The following is a 25,005-nucleotide window of genomic DNA, read 5'->3' as shown; positions in this document are numbered from 1 at the left end:
ACTGGCAGAGTGACAGTTTGAGGTGGATGGTCACATTGGACTGCAGTAGAAGAGCTGGATTTGAGCTGGGTAGCATCTTCGAGACCAAGGACAGTTTCAGGATATGAGTTTTCGACAGTCAAAGCCTGAAAGCTGGTATCTGACGAAGGAAGCTTTGACGAGGGTGTTGTGGGTTTTCCGGGTTGTATGGCCTTGTTCCAGTGGGATTTTCTCCTGATGCTTCGCCTGCATTCAGAGGAAGATGCCAGCCACAGATGCAGGCGAAATGTCAAGAAAAAATGCCACTGGAACACTGCCATACAACCTGGAAAACCCACAACACCCTAGTGCATAGGTGTCAAATTCGCGGCCCTCCAGATGTTATGGACTACAGTTCCCACAATCCCCTGCCAGCATCATGCTGGCAGGGGATGATGGGAACTGTAGTCCATAACATCTGGAGGGCTGCGAATTTGACACCTGTGCCCTAGTGATTCTGGCTGTGAAAGTCTTCGACGATACACTGAAGCTCTGAAGCTTTTGACTTATACCCTGAACATGTTGTTGGTTTCCTGAGTGCTACTGGACTGAAATCCAGCTGCAACAGAGCGATAGTGGTTACAAGGATGAACACCAAGTTTGGAATCTAACACTGCTTTGAGCTGAAGGGGGAGAAAAGCTGAGGCAAACACAAGCAGCAGTGAAACAATCTCGCAAGAAAACACTGGCCAGAGCCTGGAAACAGGTCCCAAGCTCAGCTTCCGCCACACTGGAAGCCACAAGCGGACAACGAATTGTTTTAAGCTGGATGAGCGACACAAGACTAGCAGCGCTGTCTCCAGGCAGTTCCTCGAAGCAGCGACGTTCCAGAATTCAAATGCCGTTTCCCAGGACGGTAAAATGCAGAAATGACTCGCAGGTGTGTGGAGGATGGCGTAAGAGAAAGACTGTGCAACAATTTCTGGGCAGGGCAGTAATGGGAGATGCAACTGAGGTATTTGAAAATACTGAAGAACGAGGAGGAGCTCGAACGCTCTCCCCTTTACCCAGCACAAGGCACATGTTGAAGTCAGAAAGGCAACTTCAGGTAGTACAGCCTGCGGAACTCACGGCCGCAGGCCACTGTTGAGGTAAATATTATTGTGATACGAAACAACACACAGTTAGAAGGTGGTTAGCTAAGCTAGGCCTACACAGCCCGTCCCTCCAGGGGGAATTCGGGACACAAAACAATCACAATACTGAAAGGAGATGGCTGGAAACTCAAAGCAAACTGGAATGAGCAGAAAAAAGCTTTGGGTGGGTCTGCCCAAACAGGACGGGGTCCAGAGGACCCGTGATTGATCTGCAGAACTGACGTGCAGAGGTAGCTTCCAGTCTTGGATGGGAGGAGAACTCCGACAGGTTTCTCCGGCTTTGCCCATCCTGTGGGTTGAGGTATGAAGAGGCGCAAGTCCAGAGCTTGCAGAGGGCGCCTGAAATGCAACGTGGGTATAGCAGCCCCAGACGAGGCGACGAAGTGCGGTTTCCAGCAGAGCAAGAAAGCGTGGAGCCCACGTCATGAGGTACTTGTAGTGACACAGGACAGGCAGACGGAAGAATTCGGGCGAGGGGCTGAAGAAGAAACTCTTGCAAGGACAAGAGATGAAGATCCTACACGGAACAGAGAGAGAGAAAAAGGAAGGCAGGAAGGCAGGAAGGCAGGCAGGCAGGCAGGAAGGAAGGCAGGAAGGCAGGAAGGCAGGAAGGAAGGAAGGAAGGAAGGAAGGAAGGAAGGAAGGAAGGAAGGAAGGAAGGAAGGAAGGAAGGAAGGAAGGAAGGAAGGAAGGAAGGAAGGAAGGAAGGAAGGAAGGAAGGAAGGAAGGAAGGAATCCCCCCACAATTTCATCCAGGGGAAACAGAGTCAGAAGGATTAGAATGGGCAAAGCCAATCCCCCACAGATCCTCTTCACAACAGACCCTGGCTAGGAAGGCCAAACACACTGGAACCAGCTCTGGTCCCAGCCAAAGAGGAATGCCAGGCAGTCCCGGAAGTCTCTGCTCCTCCCCATGCTCCGATTTCCAGCCCTGATGCCTCATTTTTCTGCATAAAACGGCACAGAGCTATCTGCAACAGACTCGGGCATTGCAAGGAAACGCTGGAAAGTGCAGACACGACCATCTCGGGTTAAATGTGCTAGCCGAGAACATTTCCTCAGGCTCCCTTGGGGCTCAGTGGCATGCGCTGGGGAGGCTGAGTCACACCAGCGGCAGAACCACTCCCACACCAGGTCCAGTGGGCAGGGTTTGTCAGAGCAGCAGTGGTTATAACAAAGCAAGGCCTAGTGGTTTCCTCCAGCAAATAATACCCTATAGGCACATGGAAGCTAGGACCAAGCAACCTTCTCAGAGGGACTTGTGCCCAGCTTCTTTGCGGCTGTGCTGCCACGCAGTCCTGTTGACGCAAGAGACAGCCTGCTGTTGAGAGCTTTCATGGCCAGACTCAACGGGCTGTTGTGGGTTTTCCAAGCTGCGTGGCCGTGGTCCGGTCGTTTCTGTTCCTAACGTGGGGAAAATGTTTGTCACGAAAACGACCAGACCACAGCCACGCAGCCTGGAAAACCCACAACAGTCAGCATAAGAAAGTCTTAGTTATGCCGATTACCAGGACAGCAGAATGGCAGACCCCACCAACAGATAAGGTGGGAACAAGCCCCAGTCAGCCAAGCTATGATATGTCATAAGAGCAGACCAGCCCTTGGCCACTCCGCACTGCCTACTTATCTCTTCCTACCCATAATACTCCAGGAAACGCTGCTTTTGCATACACAAGAGCAAGCGGGATTTGTTAAGTCGCAGGCCCGTCTGGCCTGCACTGAGATGAACAGAAAATATTCACAGGGCAGTCGGATGAACGGGCCACAGCAGAGGCAATCTAAAGTCAGTTTATTTCCCCACAGGGGAAGAAATGGAAGTAGAAGTGAAATGAAATCAGCGCCGCCCGACTTCATTGTGTAAACAGCGATCAGGTACACCGGAAACAGGGACTGCTTCGTGTTCTCGGTGCTTCTCGATTTGTAATGGTGGAGGAAAGAGAACCCAGGTTTGGCAGAAACGGGAGTCTTAACGACAACAGGAAAAACACAACACGGTGCCTGAGCTGCATGCCATAGAGCCAGCGACTTGGGTACAGTCGGCGGAGGGGGTGAAAGGTGTCAGCAAGGCAAGAGAGACTCTGTCTGGGGAATTGAGACACAGGCGCCGAAGTGACCGGCCCGGACTAGGGACAGACCGGGATCCCATCTCCTCCTGCAGCAGGAGGGCCCCTGCGAAGGTTGGCACAAAGTGTGGCTCTTGGTTCGAAGGACACATTAGAAAAATACCTGAAATTCTAACTGCTGCTGTCTACTCGCTGTCCGGGACCGGGGCACACACCGGAGGGCGTGCAACAGTTCCGGTCCACCAGCACTCTTCCCTCCAGCTTTTCCCAGCCTGAGGTAGGAAAGGCATCTGGGCACCTCGGCCGTACCCTGTCCACATGCCCAGGGAAGCTCCGCCCCTTCTCACTGGAACGCTTGGTGAAAGCGAGGCAAGGTGGTCGTGCCCAAGCCGGGAGAGAACATGGAGGGCAACGAATGGAGGGCCCCGAAGCCGAGGGAGGCGGCGGCTCCCGGCGACTCTTGGGGTGGCAAGGAGGCGAGAAGCGACTGGGTGTCTCCCTGTGAATAGCCCATGACCAGCCCCCCGGAGGACACCGGCGGGGCACATGACGGAAGGTTCAAGGGGAGGAAGCCCAGGAGGTGAGAGAAATCCATGTTAGCAGCACAGAGGGCCTCGGAAAGCAGAGCAGGGCTCTTCGAGAGCAACGCGTCCTCCAGGAGGGCTGGCTGCGGAGAAGACGGCAGGGGCTCGCCGGAACCGAGAGAAAGGCCCCCGGGGAGCTCTGCCAGACAACTGTCCACTTCTACTTTGGGGAGCTTGTCAGGCAAATATGAGGTAGATCCAAGCTGGTACTTGGGAGGAGGCTGTGACGGGGAGGACGACGGTTCCAGGGGGTAGCTCATTCCCATGGGCAAAGAGTTGGGGACCAACGACTGGGGCATCCCTGAGCTGGGCATGGCGGGGACGTGTGCCCCGTACATGCCCATGGGCAGCATCCCGGGGAAACTCTTACTGCTCATCATGTCCCGGGACGCCATGCACAAGACAGGGCTCAGCTCCTCCTTCACCGACACAGCCGAGTTGCAGCTGAGCAGCCCCATCATGTCCACCGGCTCCGTCTTGATCTTCAGCAGTTCTTGGGAATGGCTCTTCTTCATGTGTCTGGTGAGGTGGTCTTTCCGGCCGAAGCGCTGAGCGCAGTATTGGCACAAGAAGTCCTTCCGGCCGGTGTGAACCACCAGGTGCCTGCGCACGTCCTTCCGGGTGTAGAAGCGCCGGTCGCAGTGGTCGCAAGGGTGTTTCTTCTCCTTCACGCTGCCCGATGGCCTGCGGGAGTGGGCCTTCAGGTGCTCCAGGAGGACCTGGGTGCTCTCGAACATCTGCAGGCACACCTTGCAGCTGAGGTCGCCGCTGGCCGCGGCGTGCATGGCGAGGTGGCGCCGGTAGCCGAGCTTGGTGTTGTAGTTCTTCCCGCACTCCGGGCAATGGAGGGCCTCTTTGTTCGGGTCGTGCGTCTGAAGGTGGTTGCGGAGGTGGTCCTTGCGGTGGAACATCTTCTCACAGTACATGCATTGGTGGGGCTTCTGAGCAGAGTGGGTGGCCAGGTGCCTTGCGAGGGAAAAGAGGCAGAGGTTACAAGGGCCTCACCTGCCCTTAAATGCCAGATCCCAAAACTGGTTATTTTCTGCCCCAGCAAGCAGGTCCTAGTCTTTGGGACCGCCTTACCCCATATGTCCCTACACGGCCTCTGCGTTCGGCAGAGGCCAATTTACTGGTGGTTCCCGGCCCCTCAATGACATGGCTGCCCTCCACCCAGGCCAGGGCTTTTACAGCCCTGGCCCCTGCCTGGTGGAACACTCTTCCTCCAACTGTCCGGGCCCTGCGGGATCTTGGAGAGTTCCGCAGGGCCTGTAAGACCGAGTTGTTCCACCGGGCTTTTGGGGAGGCCAGCCATTGATGGTGAGTGCCCTCTTTGCCTCTCCCTTTTTAACATTGTGGGAGCTGTGACACCTGGATCTACCGTCCCCCTCTCTGGGAGGGGTTTTATTGATAGTTTTAATACTGGACGCCGAGTGGTTTCTGCAGAATGCTGTAATTTTATGCTTTTAATGATGTTATTTATATTAATTATTTATTGCTTATGTAATATTAATTTGTTGTTCACCGCCCAGAGCCCTCAGGGGATAGGGCGGTATATAAACATAATAATAAATAAATAAATAAAAATAATACAGGGCAAGGCATTTTAGATGGTGGGATCAGAGGGAACCAGAAGAAGAAGAGTTGGATTTATATCCCCCCTTTCTCTCCTGTAAGGAGACTCAAAGGGGCTTACAATCTCCTTTCCCTTCCCCCCCAACAAACACTCTGTTGGGGGTGGGGCTGAAAGCGCTCCGAAGAACTGTGACTAGACCAAGGTCACCCAGCTGGCATGTGTTGGAAGTGCACATGCTAATCTGGTTTCCCAGATAAGCCTCCACAGCTCAAGTGGCAGAGCGGGGAATCAAACCCGGTTCTCTAGATTAGAGTGCACCTGCTGTTAACCACTACACCACGCTGGCTCTTGTTCATCCCCTCTCCCGCAACAACCTACACTTCAGATCAGGGGTTTCTAGCCTTTTTTGAGCCTGCAGGCAGGCATCTCTGGAAATGTGAAATCTGACCGGGGTGGGGGTTAGGCACAACCACAGAATGAAACATCAGGGAGTGAGAATATAAAGGGGACTTTGGATTTATAGACTGCCTTTCTCTCCTGTAAGGAGTCTCAAAGCAGCTTCTTACTAGTTCTTTCCCTTCCTCTTCCCACAACAGAGCGAAGCAGGTGGGGTTGAGAGAGTTCTGAGAGAACTGTGACTAGCCCAAGGTCACCCAGCAGGCTTCATGTGGAGGAGTGGGGAAAGCAATCCAATTTACCAGGTATGAGTCCACTGCTCAAGTGGAGGAGTGGGGAATCAAAGAGGGTTCTCCAGATTATAGTTCACCGCTCTTAACCACTACAGCATGCTGGCTCTCTGATTGTAGCTGTTCAGCATTTCAGCCAGAATGTCTGTTTAACTGGTTGCATTTTAAACTGAACACATTGTTCAAAAACATTTTCTAATATAAACAGAAGTATACATATTGAACTAGCTAAGAAACACTCATCTCGTGGTATCCGGAAAACCTCCAATGAAGGAGGGGGAGGGAGGATGTATACCCCACCTTTCTCTCCTGAAAGGAGACTCAAGGTGGCTTACAAACTCCTTTCCCTTCCTCTCCCCACAACAGACACCTTGTGAGGCAGGTGGGCTGAGTGAGTTCCGAGAGAACTGTGACTAGCCTAAGGTCACCCGGCAGGAATGAAGGAGTGCGGAAACACATCTGCTTATCACGTTATTGATAGTGTTTGTTTCAGCCTTTTCCTGACACTGATGGATTTCATGATTACTAGGAGAAAGCTCACAGTCTGAACCCAGATATATGTACACAGAATCAAGCCCCAATGTTCTCACCTGGATGGCCCAGTCTAGCCCAATCTTGTCAGATCTCAGCTGCTAGGTAGCGGCGGCCTGGTTAGTAATTGGATGGGAGACCACCAAGGAGGAGTAGTAGTAGTTTGGATTTATACCCCACCTTTCTCTCCTGTAAGGAGACTCAAGGTGGCTTACAAACTCCTTTCCCTTCCTCCCCTTACAACAGACACCTCGTGAGGCAGGTGGGCTGAGTGAGTTCGGAGAGAGCTGTGACTAGCCTAAGGTCACCCAGCAGGAATGTAGGAGAGCGGAAACATATCTGGTTCATCAGGTAAGCCTCTGCCACTCAGGTGGAGGAGTGGGGAATCAAACCCGGTTCTCCAGATTAGAATCCACCTGCTCTGAACCGCTGCAGCACACTGGCTCTCAGAACTGCTGGCCCCGCCCATTTCCTAAAGGGACGGCTGAGAGCCCCGGCTTACCTGTAGAGCTTGTACTTGGAGGCAAAGGCCTTGCCGCAGTGCAGCTGGGGGCAGCAATAGGGCCTCTGCTCCGAGGCCGCCCTCAGCTTCTCCACCCCGGGGAGGGAGACTCCCGACAGCTCATACTGGCACTTCCCTTGGCTCTCACTCTTGGGTCTGGGCACTAATTTCCAGCCGGTCTCCTCCTCCTCCTGCTTTGCATCTTGAATCCAGTTGGGGGCGCTGGTGAAGAATGCAGTCATGGCAGGCCTAGTGGAGGAGGGCCGCTCGAAGGAGAACGCCTGCCTGTGGGCATCTCATGGGTACAGTCATATCGGCCAGTCCTTTCCAAAAGCTTCAACAGCAAGCAGCCTCTGCCTGAAAGGGCGGAACGGAAAGCAAACGTTCAGACGGCTGCGGAAAAAGCTCCGCAACAACACAGTCCCCAATTAAGTTTCACACCCATATAAAACACAGAAAAATATTTAAATTCTCAGACCCTGGTACAGCATTTTCTCTCCAATCGTTTCCCTGTAAACGGGCAGGACTGAGAGCTGCCAGACATGTGGAGAGGAACGCTTCCACTGGCCTCCCAAGCCCAATTTTCAATCTGATTATGACTTCCAGAGGCAAAACAACAACGACAGTCACACACAACCTTGAAGTACCGAATCCTGACTGTCCCATTCTCAGTCCTTCCTTTACTGTTTACCCCCCAAATACTCTTTAACTTTAGCTGCTGTACGCTATTTCCACAGTGAAAACCAAAGTGATTGGACACCAAATCTTAACATTACCACTGCTAAAGGGAGGCATGGAATCTGACCTGAACAGTGCCTTCAATAATAGTCTTTATGGGCACAGCACCTGAGAATGCCACCTTCTCTTCATGATTTGCCTGTGGATTATGTGACTATTGATCTCATCTTACAGATGAGGAACTAAACCACTCATAAGAACATAAGAACTAGCCTGCTGGATCAGACCAGAGTCCATCTAGTCCAGCACTCTGCTACTCGCAGTGGCCCACCAGGTGCCTTTGGGAGCTCACATGCAGGATGTGAAAGCAATTGCCTTCTGCTGCTGCTGCTGCTGCTCCTGAGCACCTGGTCTGCTAAGGCATTTGCAATCTGAGATCAAGGAGGATCAAGATTGGTAGCCATAGATTGACTTCTCCTCCATAAAGATTGGTAGCCATAGATTGACTTCTTCTCCATAGATTGACTTCTCACTCCTTTGCCTTTGTCCTTGTAGCGGCTGTCATTTTCAGAAAATCGACAAGCTGGAACTGTAAGTTCTACTCTGCAAACATCTGATCTGTAGCAAATGCACTGGAACAAGAGAGCTTCCATTACAGCACGAGGTTGCAACTCTTTTATTGCAATCCCAGCCCTGTGTCCTGCATTTTGCCACTTGTCCAACTGATAAAGCTTGCTTCTGAAGCCAGTTCAAGAGGAATTCCCTTCCTGCATTCTCTGCTGAAGGAATGCCAATAGTTCTTTTTCCCCGAAAGATTTTTCCACTAGCACATCCACCCAGGAACTTGGCAATCTGACAGGGCAGGCTGCCACCCAGCTGGGCCGAGAGTTTCATCCAAGTAGTTCAAGAGGACAATGGGCACACAGCCACCACACTAATTCTCCTCTCGTGCCTCAGCATGTTCCAACTCAAGCTCTTGACAGGAGCGGCTGAAACATTCTTTTTTTTTCTAAAAAAATAAAATAAAAGCACTAGGTATACAGTAGTTCTATTGCTCCCCAACCTCACTGCTGGAAAAGCACAGAACTCTAGACACAGGCACACGGCTGCAACCCTTCAGCCACCATGAAGCAATCTGCTTTGCTTCAGTTCTGTTTTTTTAAACTTCTGGCTGGTTCTGTAACTCCAATCCTATTGCACTGTTTACTGAATGTCCCATGACTGTGAAATCTGCCTGGAGTATAATGGAAAAAGGCAGATTATAACTTCTGCATCATTTAACTTGCCATATCAACACTTATGTTTTGCTTAAGTTCTTTTTTCTTCTGACTTCTGGTTGGTTCTACAACCCCAATTCTATTGCACTGTTCGCTGAGTGTCCGATGACTCATTCCGTGAAATCTGCCTGGAGTATAATGGAAAAAGGCAGGATATGTTCTGCATCATTTAATGTGCCATATCAACAATTATGCTTTGCTTCAGTTGTGTTTTTTAATTTCTGGTTAGTTCAGCAACCCTAATCCTGGTATTAACCTGGAAAGCCCTAAATTGCTTCAGTCTTTGGTACTTGAGAAAAGAAGAAGAGTTTGGATTTGTATCCCACCTTTCTCTCCTGTAAGGAGACTCAAAGGGGCTTACAAACTCCTTTCCCTCTCTCCCCCACAACAAAAACCCTTTGAGGTAGGTGGGGCTGAGAGAGTTCTGAGAGAACTGTGACTAGCCCAAGGTCACCCAGCTGGCGTGTGTTGGAATGTAGTTCCCCAGATAAGTCTCCACAACCCAAGTGGCTGAGTGGGGAATCAAATCCGGTTCTCGGGATTAGAGTGCACCTGTTCTTAACCACTACACCACGTTGGTGTATCTGCCTATATCAGTGGTGGCGAACCTTTGGCACTCCAGATGTTATGGACTACAATTCCCATCAGCCCCTGCCAGCATGGCCAATTGGCCATGCTGGCAGGGGCTGATGTAAATCTGTAGTCCATAACATCTGAAAGTGCCAAAGGTTCACCACCACGGGCCTATATATTCCCGTACCCATATGTTCTGAATGGAAACGCATGCGTCTCGAAGAGCGTGTCAAAAAATGACCGGAAAAATTATAGAAGACACGACGTATGCAGCTAAAGTAGCATTCAATGTACTACCTTCTTATATTTCTAATCATACATAAAATACAAGTGCAACAACGCTTATTTGTATTTCTATTCTGTCTTCTGCGTTTGAAGGAGCCGCTGATTTTCTCACGCGTGCTGAAACAGTTCACTCTCATGTTATCGCACACTCAAAACAGTCCAACGAGTTAAACCTGCTCTTCATATATATAGTATTCAAAGCCCGTCATAGGATATTAACCTGACATTTACAAAGCTCTCTATTCGTTAAGAGTACGTTGTTCTTCTGGATACGCGGCTGAAATCTTACGTGAGCTCCTGCTGGAGTCTGTTTAAAGGAAGTTTGTTGCAATGCGTTATTCAGCAAGCAAAAAGTTCAGCAAGCAGAAGCTAGTCGCCAGTATTCAAAGCTTTTCGGCTGCCTTCTTCAGTGCTCCGCATTTCGTTTATTATCCATACTCTCTTCCATTAAGAGAGTAACAAGACGGTTCTGCATATGTATCAAGGGATAATGGCAAAATACGGAGCACTGAAGAAGGCATCTTAAAGCTTTGAAGTTACGCGACTAGCTTCTGCTTGCTGAACTTTTTGCTTGCTGAATTTTTTTCTCCTCACATTGCAACAAGGCTCCTTTTAAATGGACTCCAGCAGGAGCTCACGCAAGATTTCAGCCACGTATCCAGAATAACAACATACTCTTGAAGAATAAGAACTTTGTAAATGTCAGGTTAATATCCTATGACTATGGTTTTGGATACAAATATATGAAGAGCAGGACTAATATGTTGGACTGTTTTGAGTGTGCACTAAACTGAGAGTGAACTGTTTCAGCATGCGTGAGAAAATCCCTGCGCTCCTTCCAAGGAAGTCCACTTGGAATAGAAATACAAATAAGCATTGTTGCACTTGTATTTTATGTATGATTAGAAATATAAGAGGGTAATACATTGAATGCCACTTTAGCAGCATACGTGTGTCTTGTATAATTTTTCCGGTCCGTTTTTTGACACCCTATATATTCCTGCCCAGACCCTGAGGTTGGAGTGGGAGGAGCAGCCTGGAGGGCCTTCTCAACAGCGCCCCCTGCACAGTGGGATGCCTTTCAACCTGCCAGGTGCCTACCCTCTGGGAGTTTCGCCCCCTGGCAAAGTCCAGCCTCTTCACCTGGGCTTCTGGCTGATTCCCCGGATTGGGATGGAGGAGGGTGGCACTGAGGTATTCTGTAAACTTTGGGAGTGGTTAAGGTGGTAGTTTTAGAACTTGGAATGTTTTTTGGTTTAGGATTGTTTTTATAGTGGTACTGAATGGGATCTTATCATGGGTTAGTTGCAACCTGCCCCGGGGCTATTTCAAAGGCAGGGAATATACTGAAATAATAATGATTTTTGCCCCCAGGACTAATACCATAGCTGAATTAACTGGATATTGCTGAAATGTGTAACATTTTTAGCTGTTTGTATCTATGTTGTAAGATACCCCCAGCGCGGAAGGAGAGGCCAACTAAATTAAACTGAATAACCATAATATAATAATAGTAATCCTTAAGTAATACTGAATGTCCCGTCCTGTTGACTGCACTGATTCACTCTGAGAGCCAGCGTGGTATAGTGGTTAAGAGCAGGTGCACTCTAATCTGGAGAACCGGGTTTGACTCTCCGCTCTGCCACTTGAGCTGCGGAGGCTTATCTGGGGAACCAGATTAGCTTGTGGACTCCAACACACGCCAGCTGGGTGACCTTGGGCTAGTTCTCTCAGAACTCTCTCAGCCCCGCCTGCCTCACAAGGTGTCTCTTGTGGGGAGAGGAAGGGAAAGGAGGTTGTCAGCCTCTTTGAGTCTCCTTGCAGGTATAAATCCAGACTCTTCTTCTTCTTCTTCTGTGTAATCCGCCTTGAGTCCAAATGGAAAAGATGGGCGACAAATAACTTAAGTCAATAATTCATCCCCCAATGAGGTCGCAGCCAGGACCCCACAAACTCTCCAGGGATTCCCCAAACGGGAGTTGGGAACCCAGGCCGGGGACATGCGGTTGATATTTGGGGTGGGGAAGTGTTGCTGGTGCCATCCTCCCGCCGGGGTCCCTTCTCAGCTAGCCCCCCCGCGCACGCGCATTCCGCCACTTGCCCCCCTCCTCTCTCACCGCTCCCCTCGGGGGTCTCGTCCCGGCACCCTCAGACACGCGAGGCGGAGGAATCCCCGCTGGGGTCCGCGGCGTAGGGGACGGCGTCGGACACCCCATGGCCGTCGGCGGCGCTGGCGAAGGGGAGCCGCGCGAGGAGAGGCAGCGGCGGAGGCCGAGTCCCCTCAGCCGTCCCGGTCCGAGTCTCGCTCGCGCCCCTGCAGGCCTCCATGGCGCCACATCCGGTCCGCGCCGGAAGTCGCCCGGGCCTACCCGCCGCTGGCGCCAGCGCTGCCTTTCGCCCGCGCGCGGGGCATGCCGGGAGGGTGGCCGGTTGCCATAGAAACGGGGCCTGGCCGGCCTGGTTCGGAAATCGAAAATCCGGCGCCTTTCCTGGGGGAAGCCTGGCGGGGCCCGAGAGCGGGATGAGCCTCTTCTCCGGGCTGCTGCCGCCCCTTCTTCTCCTGGCCCTGCTCCGGCCGAGCAGCGGAGGCGGAGGCGGCTGGGACCCGGCGGGATACCTGCTCTATTGCCCCTGCATGGGTGAGGCGCGAGTTCGAGCCCCCGTCTCCCGCCCCGGGACTCCAGTCGCTTCTCTCCCCTCCGGCTCTCTCTGCTCGGGACTCCTGGGTAGAGGAGGCCGCGCTGGGGAACCTGAGGTTGCCAACTCTGAGCAGGCCAATTCCTGGAGGTTTGGGGGGTGGAGCCTGGGGAGGGTCTGGTATTGGGTGGGCCTCAAGCAGGGTATGATGCCGTGGGTCCCTTCAGAGTAGCCATTTCTTCTCGGGCGGTCACTTGTAATTCTGGGGGGGTCTCCAGGTCCTACCTGGATGTTGGCAACTGCCCAATTGACCATGCCAGCAAGGGCTGATGGGAATTGTAGTCCATGAACATCTGAAGCGCCGGACACACCTGGCCTAGAGCCTGTGCTTTTTAAACCATTACTGCTATTCCCAAGGAATTGCTTACTACAGGGTCTGCTGACCCAAGATCTGCAGCAGTGGCGTAGGAGGCTAAGAGCTCGTGTATCTAATCTGGAGGAACCGGGTTTGATTCCCAGCTCTGCCGCCTGAGCTGTGGAGGCTTATCTGGGGAATTCAGACTAGCCTGGGCACTCCCACACACGCCAGCTGGGGGACCTTGGGCTAGTCACAGTTCTTCGGAGCTCTCTCAGCCCCACCTACCTCACAGGGTGTTTGTTGTGAGGGGGGAAGGGCAACGAGATTGTCAGCCCCTTTGAGTCTCCTACAGGAGAGAAAGGGGGGATATAAATCCAAACTCTTCTTCTTCTTCTCTGAAGCAGCCATTTCCTCCAGGGGAGCTCATCTGTGTCGCGTGGAGGTCTCCTAAAATTGCAGGGGATTTCCAGGCTCTGCCTGGAGGTTAGCAACCCAACTGCATTGGGGAGGCTGTGAATAGGATCTCACATTTGCCCCCTCCCTGGCATTGTCATTTGTTGAGTGTTTTGACAGCGTTTTTTCTGTCAGTGGGGTCTGAGGGTAGCTTGCACAATACAACACTACAATGCCAAGAGTGCCTGGCTTTGGTTGAATGATGGCTTCAAACTGATAAGTGGAGTGGTAACATTCAGGCCAGTCTTTATTTTTCCCTACTGCTTTTAAGACTAAGGAGCAGCAGTGGCATAGTGGTTAAGAGCAGGTGCATTCTAATCTGGAGGAACCGGGTTTGATTCCCAGCTCTGCCGCCTGAGCTGTGGAGGCTTATCTGGGGAATTCAGACTAGCCTGTGCACTCCCACACACGCCAGCTGGGTGACCTTGGGCTAGTCACAGCTTCTCGGAGCTCTCTCAGCCCCACCTACCTCACAGGGTGTTTGTTGTGAGGGGGGGAGGGCAAGGAGATTGTAAGCCCCTTTGAGTCTCCTGCAGGAGAGAAAGGGGGGATATAAATCCAAACTCCTCCTCCTCTTCTTTCTTCTTCCTTCTTCTTTCTTCTTCCTTCTTCCTCTTTTTTCTTCTTCCTTCTTCTTCTTCTTCTTCTTCTTCTTCTTCTTTTTCTTCTTCTTCTTCTTCTTCTTCTTCTTCTTCTTCGCAGAAATAATTATACCCCTTTGGGGGATGGACCCTGGCTCATTGGTGGAGCATCTGCTTTGCATGCCTATAAAGCAGTGGTTCTCAACCTTCCTAATGCCGCGGCCCTTTAATACAGTTCCTCATGTTGTGGTGACCCCCAACCCTGACATTTATCCATTTTACAGATGGGGAACACTGTTGCAGAGAGTCTTAGGCGACCCCTGTGAAAGGGCCGTTCGACCCCCAAAGGGGTCCCGACCCCCAGGTTGAGAACCACTGCTATAAAGTCTCAGGTTGAATCCCAGGTATGCCCAGTTGAAAGGACCAGGAGATAGGTGATCGGAAAGTCCTCTGCCTTAGACCCCCCCCCCCCCCCCCGAGAGCTCCTGCCAGTCTGAATAATACACAGTACTGACTGTGATGAACTGAGGGTTTAATTAAGCACAAGGTAGATTCTTGCCCCCGCGGCACCACGTGCGTGAGATTGGTCAGATTAAGGTGGTTTACAAGCCACAGGTTTATAAATAGCAGCTCACCATGGGCAAGGGAGACCGGCCTCTGGCGATTACAAGCACAAGCCATTTTTGGCATACAAAACAGGACAAAGTTTTAAAGCAAAACAAGGTTAAGAAATACAGTTAAAATTACTAATTTCCAGTATAAAATTTGCAGCAGTTTCACAAAAGAGCACATCAGAGCTGTTCAGGAGGTTGGGTATCTTTTAACACTCTTGCCACTGAGAATGTTACAAGAAAATGGAATTCGTGTATTTCATGCGTATCTTATTGTATTTAGGGCATACAAACAGAGAATGGTCGAGTGTTTCAACCGTAATCAGATCACATGAACAAACTCTTTTAGAACGTTCCATATTCTTGCATCTTCCCTCCAGCAGAGCTGATGGCAGCACATTACATCTTGCAGTAGCCGAGGCTCTCCTCTGGGTGGGATTAATCAGCAGACGAAGATATGCTGCCATAATTCCACGCTCGCATGGGATTAATAATGCAGCCGGGGAACAGATTGTCTTGGCTGCAAGAGTCAAATTATGAAAATCAAGATCGAAGAGCCTCTGGCAATTAAACTTCAACTTCTCACATCATGGTGTTCTTTTTTCCTGCTGGCCTTGCTAATAAATCACAAAAAGTTATTAGCTTCCGGCTTGTTCGTCTTAAGCTGCCTGCTGAAGTGTGCTTGTGTTGGACGCTTAGGGAAAGCACGGGTGTCGTGCAGAGGTGATTGTTATTGTGAGATCTTTGGCAGCCTCTTCAGTCACTCAGCATGTTCCTTGTTGCAGGAGGTGTAATTTCAGGGTGTTGCAGACTCTGAGAACTGGAGGCTTGGGGAGGGTTGAAGCGCTTTCAGAATCCGGGGGTTGCACTTTAATCCAGCGGTTTCACGTTATGCTTCAGTTTGTTCTATCACTCAGCATACCGTGTTTCCCTGAAAATAAGACAGTGTCTTATATTAATTTTTGCTCCCAAAGATGCGCTATGCCTTATTTTCAGGGGATGTCTTATTTTTCTGTGTTCTGTTCGTCGGGCATGCTTCCAAACAAAAACTTCGCTACGTCTTACTTTTGGGGGATGCCTTATATTTCGCACTTCAGCAAAACCTGTACTACGTCTTATTTTCTGGGGATGTCTTATATTCGGGGAAACAGGGTAGTAGATTGTACTATTTTGAGTTTTAGCAGCCATGTGCTCCTTTTTTCATGTGCATCCTTTGAACTCTAACTTTGTGACTGAAACAGTACTTTTCTTTTTATTTCAAGGGAGATTTGGGAACCAGGCGGATCATTTCCTGGGCACCCTGGCATTTGCCAAGATGATCAATCGCACCTTAGCTGTGCCCCCCTGGATTGAGTACCGGCATCACAAACCTCCATACACGAATGTGAGTTGTTCTTTGATATCCGGGTTGTGCTTTTGTTAATGTCCGTTATCTGTCTTCCACGGCATGTGCTGCTGCCCTGCCGAGCGTGCCCAGAGCTTAAATTACTGTTTGTGGTTCTGAGGCCAGAAGTGTGACCTGTGGCCTCTGGATTGCCTGTGGTTGAATTATCTGTCTGGAAGTTTGTGTATGGTTCTCCAGTTGCGCAGTGGCAGATAGGAAGGCGCTCCAAAGGGTGATCACTACTGCTCAGAGGATTATCGGCTGCCCCCTCCCCTCCTTGGAAGAACTCTACAATTCCCGAAGCCTAAAAAAAGCCCAAAATATTCTGAGAGACCCGCCTCATCCGGCACACTCTCTTTTTGAACTGTGACCATCCGGCCGATGATACAGGTCTATCAAAACTAGGACAAAGAGGCTTAGAGACAGCTTCTACTCTAGAGCTGTGGCTATGCTGAACTCCACGGCTTCGTGTTAATGTGTTTGGGGCTGTGTAGGGATGGGTGGAGGAAGGGGAAAGTGAGGATGGGGTATGAGTCTGAAATTGTGTGCATTGAGGAATGCTGCTGTAAATTTCATTGTGCGTGTGCAATGACAATAAAAATGCTTATGCTTACGCTTAAACTCCGTTTGCTTTGCACCGTAGCTACATGTTCCCTACAAAGAATATTTCAAGTTAGCACCTCTCCTGCAATATCACCGGGTTATCACCCTGGAAGAGTTCATGGAGCAGCTGGCCCCTGTCCACTGGCCTCCTGGCAAGAGGGTGGGATTTTGCTTTGAAGCAGCAGCTCAGAGAACTCCTGACAAAAGGACGTGCCCCATGAAGGTAGGTCTCCCCACTTCCATCCTAAAGGGCCCGGCAAGAGCTGGAGCTCTGAAATCTCTCCGGTCGCTCTCGGCAACTGCCGCTCCTTGGATGTTTTATTCTCGCTAACACCCTCTGGACCACTTGTTCTTTGCTCATCTTTTTCTCTCGCACCTCACTTCCCCTTCCTCTTCGCTACCTTCACTCCCCAAAGTTGTTGATTCGTAGTTTTCTCAGGGGATTGTGGGATACCTCCAGAATGAGCCTGCGGCTTTTCTGGCCGTCGCAGGAATGCTTGTTTCTCCGGCTGCCTCACGCCTGGCCTGTCGACGTGAATGAGCAGATTGCCTTTGCTTTTGCAGGACGGAAACCCCTTTGGGCCATTCTGGGATCAGTTTGATGTGGATTTCGATAGGTCGGAGCTGTTTGGAGGCATCTCCTTCGGGGCCTCTTACAAGGACCACTGGATCCGAAGGTAGCAAGTGCCTCTCGGCCGGGTGAGGGGGAGAATTCCTCTTTGGCCTTTTTCAGTTTGTTTAGACAACAAAGATGGGGAAAGATGCACAAGTTTTTACTTTTTTACTTTAAAAATTGGGAGAAAGACTAGTGGACTGTCCAGTGACTTGAAGCGTGTTGGTAATTCCTCCTTTGGCCAACTGAAAGAATTAAAATAAGCACACATGTTATGAAAACTTCAGTGCAGCTTCCTTAATGATCAAAAGGTTGCATTTGAATTGAGCTATTGAACTATTCATATCACCATTAATCGAGGCTTGCATTGCCACAGCGGAGCAGCTTGTAAACAGTGACGCTTGAATTTTGCAACGGCTGAGCAGCACTCGAACTCTTTGGCAAGAATTTGCTGGCACCGCATTCTGTTATGGACTTTTGTGGTTTGCATTCTGCTGTTTTTGATACATAGCCCTGAATAAGGAATCTAGCTTCTTATGAACTATACCTCTTTATATTTAGGATTTGTGATGCATCTTAGTACATTATCATGTAAAATTGTACCAACAGTTTAAGAACTTATGTCAATAAGATACATTTGAGTTTTTGAGACGATAGTAGATTATTTATTTGACTATAATTGTTTACGTTTTCACTACCAGCCAGCCGATGTGCTGCGCAATTTCCTGGGTTAATTAGTTTCACGCCGCAAACCTGTTTGTGTTCCATGGAGGCGTCCCACATGGAGGTGTTCCACATCACGCCCCCGGTGTTCCATGGAGGCGTCCCATCCAAACACTTGCCAGAACTGAGGCTGAGAGTGAGCCGTGTTAGGTCTTGATTCTTAAAACAATAAATGGACTCTGGATCGATGGTCAGTAGTGTTTATTGGAAAGGTAACAGCACACAGCTTGGTAGAAGCCGGTTCTGCCGATCCTGGCTTTCGCACCCCGCTTTATGCAAAATGACCCCCCCCCTCCCTTTTTCCCAAAGAATACAAGAAAGTATGTAAGAGAGAGTTTCCCAGGCTGTGTGGCCGTGGTCTGGTAGATCTTGTTCCTAATGTTTTGCCTGCATCTGTGGCTGGCATCTGACACGAGTTGACAGCGTAGGCGCATCTGAGCATACACAGAGTGCGGCAATAACCACTGGAGCCAGGGAGTTCACTCAAAGAAAGGATGTATTGGCATTGGTACACTATATGGAAATTTCTCTCTCTTTCTCACAATACTAGAACCAGGGGGCATTCATTGAAAATGCTGGGGGGAAGAATTAGGACTAATAAAAGGAAACACTTCTTCACGCAACGTGTGATTGGTGTTTGGAATATGCTGCCACAGGAGGGGGTGATGGCCACTCACCTGGATAGCTTTCAAAGGGGCTTGGACAGATTGATGGAGGAGAAGTCGATTTATGGCTCCCAATCTTGATCCTCCTTGATCTGAGGTTGCAAATGCCTTAACAGACCAGGTGATCGGGAGCAGCAGCAGCAGCAGAAGGCCATTGGTTTCACCTCCTGCAGGTGAGCTCCCAAAGGCACCTGGTGGGCCACTGCGAGTAGCAGAGAGCTGGACTAGATGGACTCTGGTCTGATCCAGCTGGCTTGTTCTTATGTTCTTATGCAAAAACGTGGGCTACTCGTGTGGCTTCAAGTTTTCATTCCCATGGTGTGTAAATGGTACCCGCTGTTGGCACCGCTTTGGCATCTGCTTGGCTTGCTTGATGCCCGTGCAGGACAGTTCTGCTCTCGCACTCGGCCCAGACAGGGCTTCCAAGTCTCCCCTCTCCTTTGCCCAAATGGCTGACAACCTGCACTGCTTTCTTTTTTGCCCTGCCAGGTTTCCTCCCTCCGAATATCCCGTCGTGGCCCTCCCAGGCGCACCGGCCCAGTTCCCAGTCCTGGAGGAGAATCGGCCTCTGCATCGGTTCATGGTGTGGTCTGACGGCCTGGTGGGCAAAGCGGAGTCCTATATTGATTCCTTCCTCGTCCGACCCTACGTGGGAATACATCTGCGAGTGGGCTCAGACTGGGTACAGCTCTTACTTTTTGCTTGTGAGAAACCCCCCCCACCCCTTTATGTTCTGCCTTTCTCCTGAACTCTTCTGACCTTTAAGGCCTTACGCAGCCTGGGAGCCTCGTACCTGAGAGACCGCATTACCCCATATGTCCCTACTCGGCCTCTGCGCTTGGCAGAGGCCAATTTGCTGGTGGTTCCTGGCCCCTCAATGATGCAGCTGGCCTCCACACGGGCCAGGACCTTTACGGCCCTGGCCCCGGCCTGGTGGAACACTCTCCCTCCAGCTGTCCGGGCCCTGCGAGACCTTGGTGAATTCCGCAGGGCCTGCAAGACTGAGTTGTTCCGCCGGGCCTTTGGAGTGTCTAGTCGCTGAGTGGCGCCCCCACCCCTTTCTTTGCTTTGCTCCTTGGCTCTTTTGCTCCCTATCTTTTATAATTTATTTTTGCATATTTATTGTTATTTTTAGGGAGGAGTCCTCCCTCCTTTTTGGGTGGTTTTAAAGGAATTGGGTTACAGGACGCCGTTATTACTGTTACTGTTTTTGACCGCTGTTTAAATGGTTTTAATGGTTTTTAGTATATATGGTCACTATTGTGACCCTTGTTATATATCGTATATAGATAGTGTTGTGCACTGCCCAGAGCCCCTTGGGGATTGGGCGGCCTATAAATTTAAATAATAAATAAAATAAAATAAATAAAATAGTACTGAAGGTAACTTACACATTTTTTTAAAGGGATTGGAATTTATAAAAAACCCGTGATATGGTTCAGAGGGCAGCCAAGTTGGTTTTCAGTAGAACGGCAAGATTTGAATCCAGGAGCACCCTGTGTCAGAATTTTAAAGGTGCCCACAAGCTCAAAAAGATTGGGGACCCCTCGGGTAGCCTCTAAGAACATAAGAAGAACATAAGAACAAGCCAGCTGGATCAAACCAGAGTCCATCTAGTCCAGGTCCCTCATACTTGCAAAGGCTCATCGAGGTGCCTTTCGGTTTTAACGTGCAGGATGTGGTGGTGCCAAATGCCTTCTGTGGCCTCGTCTGGGGTGGGTAAAGATTTTCTTTATGTGCTGTGTAATGAAAGTAACTCCCCTGGCAGTAAAGTAGGTTTAAAAAGGAGGAGCAAAATCGCAACTGCACATCACTGAAACACTGCAGGGTTGTTGTTTTCTGTGGAGCATTCAGAATGCATAACAATTTGTTTTGAGCCGCAACACACCATTGAGCATTAGGCTGCTGCTCTTGAGACATATTAAATAGCTTGAGGGCCACTAAGGACATCAGAATGGGATAGGCGGCCCCACTGCTGGGTTTTTGCCTGCTTGTGGGGCTAGTGATGGAGTCATGGGTTCAAGGGGAAGGAAGAGGAGAAGAAGAAGAAGAGTTTGGATTTATATCCCTCCTTTCTCTCCTGTAGGAGACTCAAAGGGGCTTAAAATGCCTGCTTGTGGGGCTAGTAATGGAGTCATGGGTTCAAGGGGAAGGAAGAGGAGAAGAAGAAGAAGAGTTTGGATTTATATCCCTCCTTTCTCTCCTGTAGGAGACTCAAAGGGGCTTACAAACTCCTTGCCCTTCCCCCCTCACAACAAACACCCTGTGAGGTAGGTGGGGCTGAGAGAGCTCCGAGAAGCTGTGACTAGCCCAAGGTCACCCAGCTGGTGTGTGTGGGAGTGTACAGGTTAATCTGAATTCCCCAGATAAACCTTCACAGCTCAGGCGGCAGAGCTAGGAATCAAACCCGGTTCCTCCAGATCAGATACACAAGCTCTTAACCTCCTACGCCACCGCTGCTCCTTAATTTTTGAGACAAATGTTACATTCTTGATTTCCCCCCCCCCCTGCAATGATACAGATTTCAAGCATCACAGCCTTTGCACATGCTCCAGATGGCCTTATTTACAGCATCTGCCTCTTTTGTCCGCCTTTTTAGTTTATTGTTGTAAGCTGCCCTGAGCCCATATAGGGAAGGGTGTACTATAAACTGAATAAAATAAATAAAATTTGGGGAGTATGAGCTTTGGAAAGTGAAAGCTCCCTTCATCAGATACAAGTCGATCCGTACACATTACCTACTGCCAGGGGTCATGTAGAGGTCTTTCCTGTCACCTGCCACCTGTTATATTTAACTGGAGATGCAGCAGATTGAACTTGGACCTTCTGCATACAAAGCAGAGGCTCTTCCACTGAGCCAAAGCCACTCCCCTCTGATGCCCATCAATTCCATGAGTCTTGCGCAGCGGGATAGTGTTGCCAAAGATTTGGATTGGCAGCTTCTCTCTACCTGAATGAAACTCAGAGGAGAGAACATAAGAAAAGCCTGCTGGATCAGACCAAAGTCCATCTAGTCCAGGTCTCTGCTACTCGCAGTGGCCCACCAGGTGCCTTTGGGAGCTCACGTCAGGATGTGAAAGCAATGGCCTTCTGCTGCTTCTGCTCCTGAGCACCTGGTCTGTTAAGGCATTTGCAATCTCAGATCAAGGAGGATCAAGATTGGGAGCCATAAATCGACTTCTCCTCCATCAATCTGTCCAAGCCCCTTTTAAAGCTATCCAGGTGAGTGGCCATCACCACCTCCTGTGGCAGCATATCCCAAACACCAATCACATGTTGCGTGAAGAAACGTTTCCTTTTATTAGTCCTAATCCTTCCCTCCAGCATTTTCAATGAATCCCCCCTGGTTCTAGTATTGTGAGAAAGAGAGAAAAATGTCTCTCTGTCAACATTTTCTACCCCAGGCATAATTTTATAGACTTCAGTCATATCCCCCCTCAGACGTCTCCTCTCCAAACTAAAGAGTCCTCACTAGAGAGGGACAAGAACTATTCAGGACAAGAACATTCTCGAACCCAGCCGTGCATCTTTACTTCACTTCTATTTGTCCGTGGTTCTGTGTCGTCCTCCCACAGCACTCTCTGATCTTCGTTCTTTCTTTCGTCTTTGTTCTCCCCCCACCCATAGAAAAATGCGTGCAATATGCTGAAAGACGGCACCGCTGGGTCTCATTTAATGGCTTCCCCCCAGTGTGTGGGCTACGACCGGCACACCGCTGCGCCCCTCACCATGGACATGTGTCTGCCAGACCTGGCGGAGATCCAGCGTGCCCTCAAACTCTGGGTGGAGGCGATCGAAGCCAAAGCTGTGTACGTTGCCAGTGATTCTGAGCCCTACACCCAAGAAATACAACAGCTCTTCAGTGGGAAGGTAACATCAATGTCGCAAAATGCAAAGTGATGCACATAGGGGCAAAAAATCCAAGCTTCACATACACGCTACAGGGGTCAGTGCTATCAGTCACAGACCAGGAAAGGGATTTGGGCTTCTTAGTTGATAGTTCCATGGGAATGTCAACTCAATGCATGGCAGCTGTGAAAAAGGCAAACTCTATGCTGGGGATCTTTAGGAAAGGAGTTGAGAATAAAACTGCAAGGATTGTCATGCCCTTATATAAAGCCGTGGTGCGACCGCACTTGGAGTCCTGTGTTCAGTTCTGGCCGCCACATCTCAAAAAGGATATCGAAGAGATAGAAAAAGTGCAGAGAAGGGCAACGAGGATGATTGAGGGACTGGAGCACCTTCCCTATGAGGAGAGGCTGCAGCGTTTGGGACTCTTTAGTTTGGAGAGGAGGCGGCTGAGGGGGGATATGATTGAAGTCTATAAAATGATGCCTGGGGTAGAAAATGTTGACAGAGAGAAATTTTTCTCTCTTTCTCACAATACTAGAACCAGGGGGCATCCATGGAAAATGCTGGGGGGAAGAATTAGGACTCATAAAAGGAAACACTTCTTCACGCAACATGTGATTGGTGTTTGGAATATGCTGCCACAGGAGGTGGTGATGGCCACTAACCTGGATAGCTTTAAAAGGGGCTTGGACAGATTTATGGAGGAGAAGTCGATTTATGGCTACCAATCTTGATCCTCCTTGATCTGAGATTGCAAATGCCTTAGCAGACCAGGTGCTCGGGAGCAGCAGCCACAGAGGGCCATTGGTTTCACCTCCTGCATGAGAGCTCCCAAAGGCACCTGGTGGGCCACTGCGAGTAGCAGAGAGCTGGACTAGATGGGCTCTGGTCTGATCCAGCAGGCTAGTTCTTATGAGCACTCCTCCTTTGGCTGTGTAGTTGCGGCTGCTGGTTCCGCCTCCTTTGCACAGCTGGCTCATCACAGGGCTCGATGGAGGACTGTGCGGGTCCTCTCAGCTGCGTGGTGTCAGGTGAGGAAGGACTCTGCTGCCTTGACTTCCTCACGAGCAGCCTGCTCCAGCTGAGCAGCGTGGTCAGCTTCTGCTTTCTCTCGAGGAGCCCCATCTGAGTGCCTAGCATTGGCGGGTTCTGTACCTGAGTCCTCTGAGTCCAGGTAACTGCCCACAGGCTGGTCCATGACAGGGATGCTAAATTACTTACGGATAAATTTCTGTGACTCATAGCATGTGTACTCCTCAATGATGTGGCTGGCCTCCACCTGGGCCAGGGCGTTTACGGCTCTGGCCCCTGCCTGGTGGAACACTCTCCCTCCAGCTGTCCGGGCCCTGCGGGACCTTGGTGATTTTCGCAGGGCCTGTAAGACTGAGTTGTTCCACCGGGCCTTTGGAGATACCAGCCGCTGAGTGGTGCCCCCCCGCCCCCAGTTCATGGATCCCTAATATCATTGGGACCCATTATTGAGATCATAGGTCCAAATACAATCAGGACCCACTGCCTCTCTCTCCTGCTTTCTAGGAGGATTAGGTTTAGGAGGGTGCCGACTTAGGATAACTGCTGTTTTATTATATTTATGGAAGTTTTATACGATGATTTTATGTTGTACACCGCCCAGAGCCCTTCGGGGATGGGGCGGTATATTAAGTTAAATAAATTAATAATAATAATAATAATAATACTCTCAGCAAGCTTCCTTGTTCCTTTTCTTCCTGCGTGCGTTCTGTTGCGTGGAGTCCTGTGCAGCTGCATTAAAATGCCAAAGCCACTGAATCCTAGTTCAAAAGTCTTTCCAGTGTATTTTGAGACCCTGAAAGAACGGGGGGACGGGGGAACTTGTTGGAACAAGGTCACGTGACAATTAGATGATTTTGAATACCTGTGCCTTGCCTCTTTCCCAGGTAAAGGTGGTGTCTTTGCAGCCGGAAGTGGCCCAGATAGATTTGTACATCCTTGGCCAGTCTGACCATTTCATTGGGAATTGTGTCTCCTCCTTCACTGCCTTCGTGAAACGGGAGCGCGACCTGCATGGGAAACCGTCTTCCTTTTTCGGCATGGACCACCCGCCCAAGTTGCGAGATGAGTTATAGCGCGCTGAGCACAAACGACGTCTTCCTGTCAATCCGCCTGCAACATACAACTGGAATAACCACAGAGCTCTGTGGATCGCGAGTTCTGCACATATTTGGACAAGCTGGGTGGTGATTTTCCTCTTGTGCCGGTGGCTGAAAGCAGAAGGACCTAGCTTCTGGGAATACATCCCTGCTCTCCCTGTTGGAGAGAAAAATCATGCAGTCCATTCAGCTTACTACTTGAGTTTCCTGGCTCCTTGTTTGTGCTGCTTTACTACTACTTCTGGGACTGATTTCCCTCATTGGTATTTTCTTAGTCCACTATATTCTCGTCAGACCACCTGGTCTGTGACGAGGCCTATTCTAGAGTTTGGAATCAGGAGATTCATTCCAAATTATGCAGTTGACTGAAAACACCTCCTGTGTCTCAGTTTGCTAATCTGAAGAAGAAGAAGAGTTTGGATTTATATCCCCCCTTTCTCTCCTGCAGGAGACTCAAAGGGGCTGACAATCTCCTTGCCCTTCCCCCCCACAACAAACACTCTGTGGGGGGGGGGGGGGGGGGGGGGGG

At 50.1% G+C, this 25,005-nt stretch overlaps 2 protein-coding genes across 3 annotated transcripts; one reads left to right on the top strand and one right to left on the bottom strand.

The window, feature by feature from the left end:
- Window positions 1-380: 380 nt before the first annotated feature.
- Window positions 381-12,248, bottom strand: PLAGL2 (PLAG1 like zinc finger 2). 2 transcript variants are annotated; one of them, XM_048498369.1, is made up of 4 exons: window positions 11,985-12,248; window positions 9,019-9,137; window positions 7,055-7,411; window positions 381-4,728 (listed from the first exon to the last, which is right to left on the bottom strand). In XM_048498369.1, the coding sequence occupies exons 3-4, from the start codon at window positions 7,294-7,296 to the stop codon at window positions 3,522-3,524; spliced, it is 1,449 nt and encodes a 482-aa protein (XP_048354326.1). In that variant the 5' UTR covers window positions 7,297-7,411; window positions 9,019-9,137; window positions 11,985-12,248; the 3' UTR covers window positions 381-3,521. The 2 variants fall into 2 exon arrangements, with proteins under 2 accessions (XP_048354326.1, XP_048354325.1); XM_048498368.1 differs by lacking the exon at window positions 9,019-9,137.
- On the top strand, window positions 12,179-24,989 carry POFUT1 (protein O-fucosyltransferase 1). Its single transcript, XM_048498370.1, has 7 exons — window positions 12,179-12,506; window positions 15,770-15,891; window positions 16,535-16,717; window positions 17,059-17,171; window positions 18,985-19,177; window positions 22,123-22,365; window positions 24,264-24,989. The coding sequence occupies exons 1-7, from the start codon at window positions 12,194-12,196 to the stop codon at window positions 24,450-24,452; spliced, it is 1,356 nt and encodes a 451-aa protein (XP_048354327.1). The 5' UTR covers window positions 12,179-12,193; the 3' UTR covers window positions 24,453-24,989.
- Window positions 24,990-25,005: the final 16 nt, after the last annotated feature.

Source organism: Sphaerodactylus townsendi, linkage group LG05 (genome assembly GCF_021028975.2).
Source record: "Sphaerodactylus townsendi isolate TG3544 linkage group LG05, MPM_Stown_v2.3, whole genome shotgun sequence".
In the NCBI taxonomy this organism is placed as follows: domain Eukaryota; kingdom Metazoa; phylum Chordata; class Lepidosauria; order Squamata; family Sphaerodactylidae; genus Sphaerodactylus; species Sphaerodactylus townsendi.
Note: the sequence above shows the minus strand (reverse complement) of the source record. Positions and strands in the feature narration are given on the sequence as shown.

Coding starts and splice junctions, on each gene's coding strand:
- POFUT1 (XM_048498370.1), top strand. CDS start 12,194: ATGGCGCCACATCCGGTCCGCGCCGGAAGTCGCCCGGGCCTACCCGCC. Junction 15,892..16,534: donor ACAAACCTCCATACACGAAT/GTGAGTTGTTCT, acceptor TTTGCACCGTAG/CTACATGTTCCCTACAAAGA. Junction 16,718..17,058: donor AAAGGACGTGCCCCATGAAG/GTAGGTCTCCCC, acceptor TTGCTTTTGCAG/GACGGAAACCCCTTTGGGCC.
- PLAGL2 (XM_048498369.1), bottom strand. CDS start 7,296: ATGACTGCATTCTTCACCAGCGCCCCCAACTGGATTCAAGATGCAAAG. Junction 4,729..7,054: donor TCCAAGTACAAGCTCTACAG/GTAAGCCGGGGC, acceptor TTCCCTCGCAAG/GCACCTGGCCACCCACTCTG.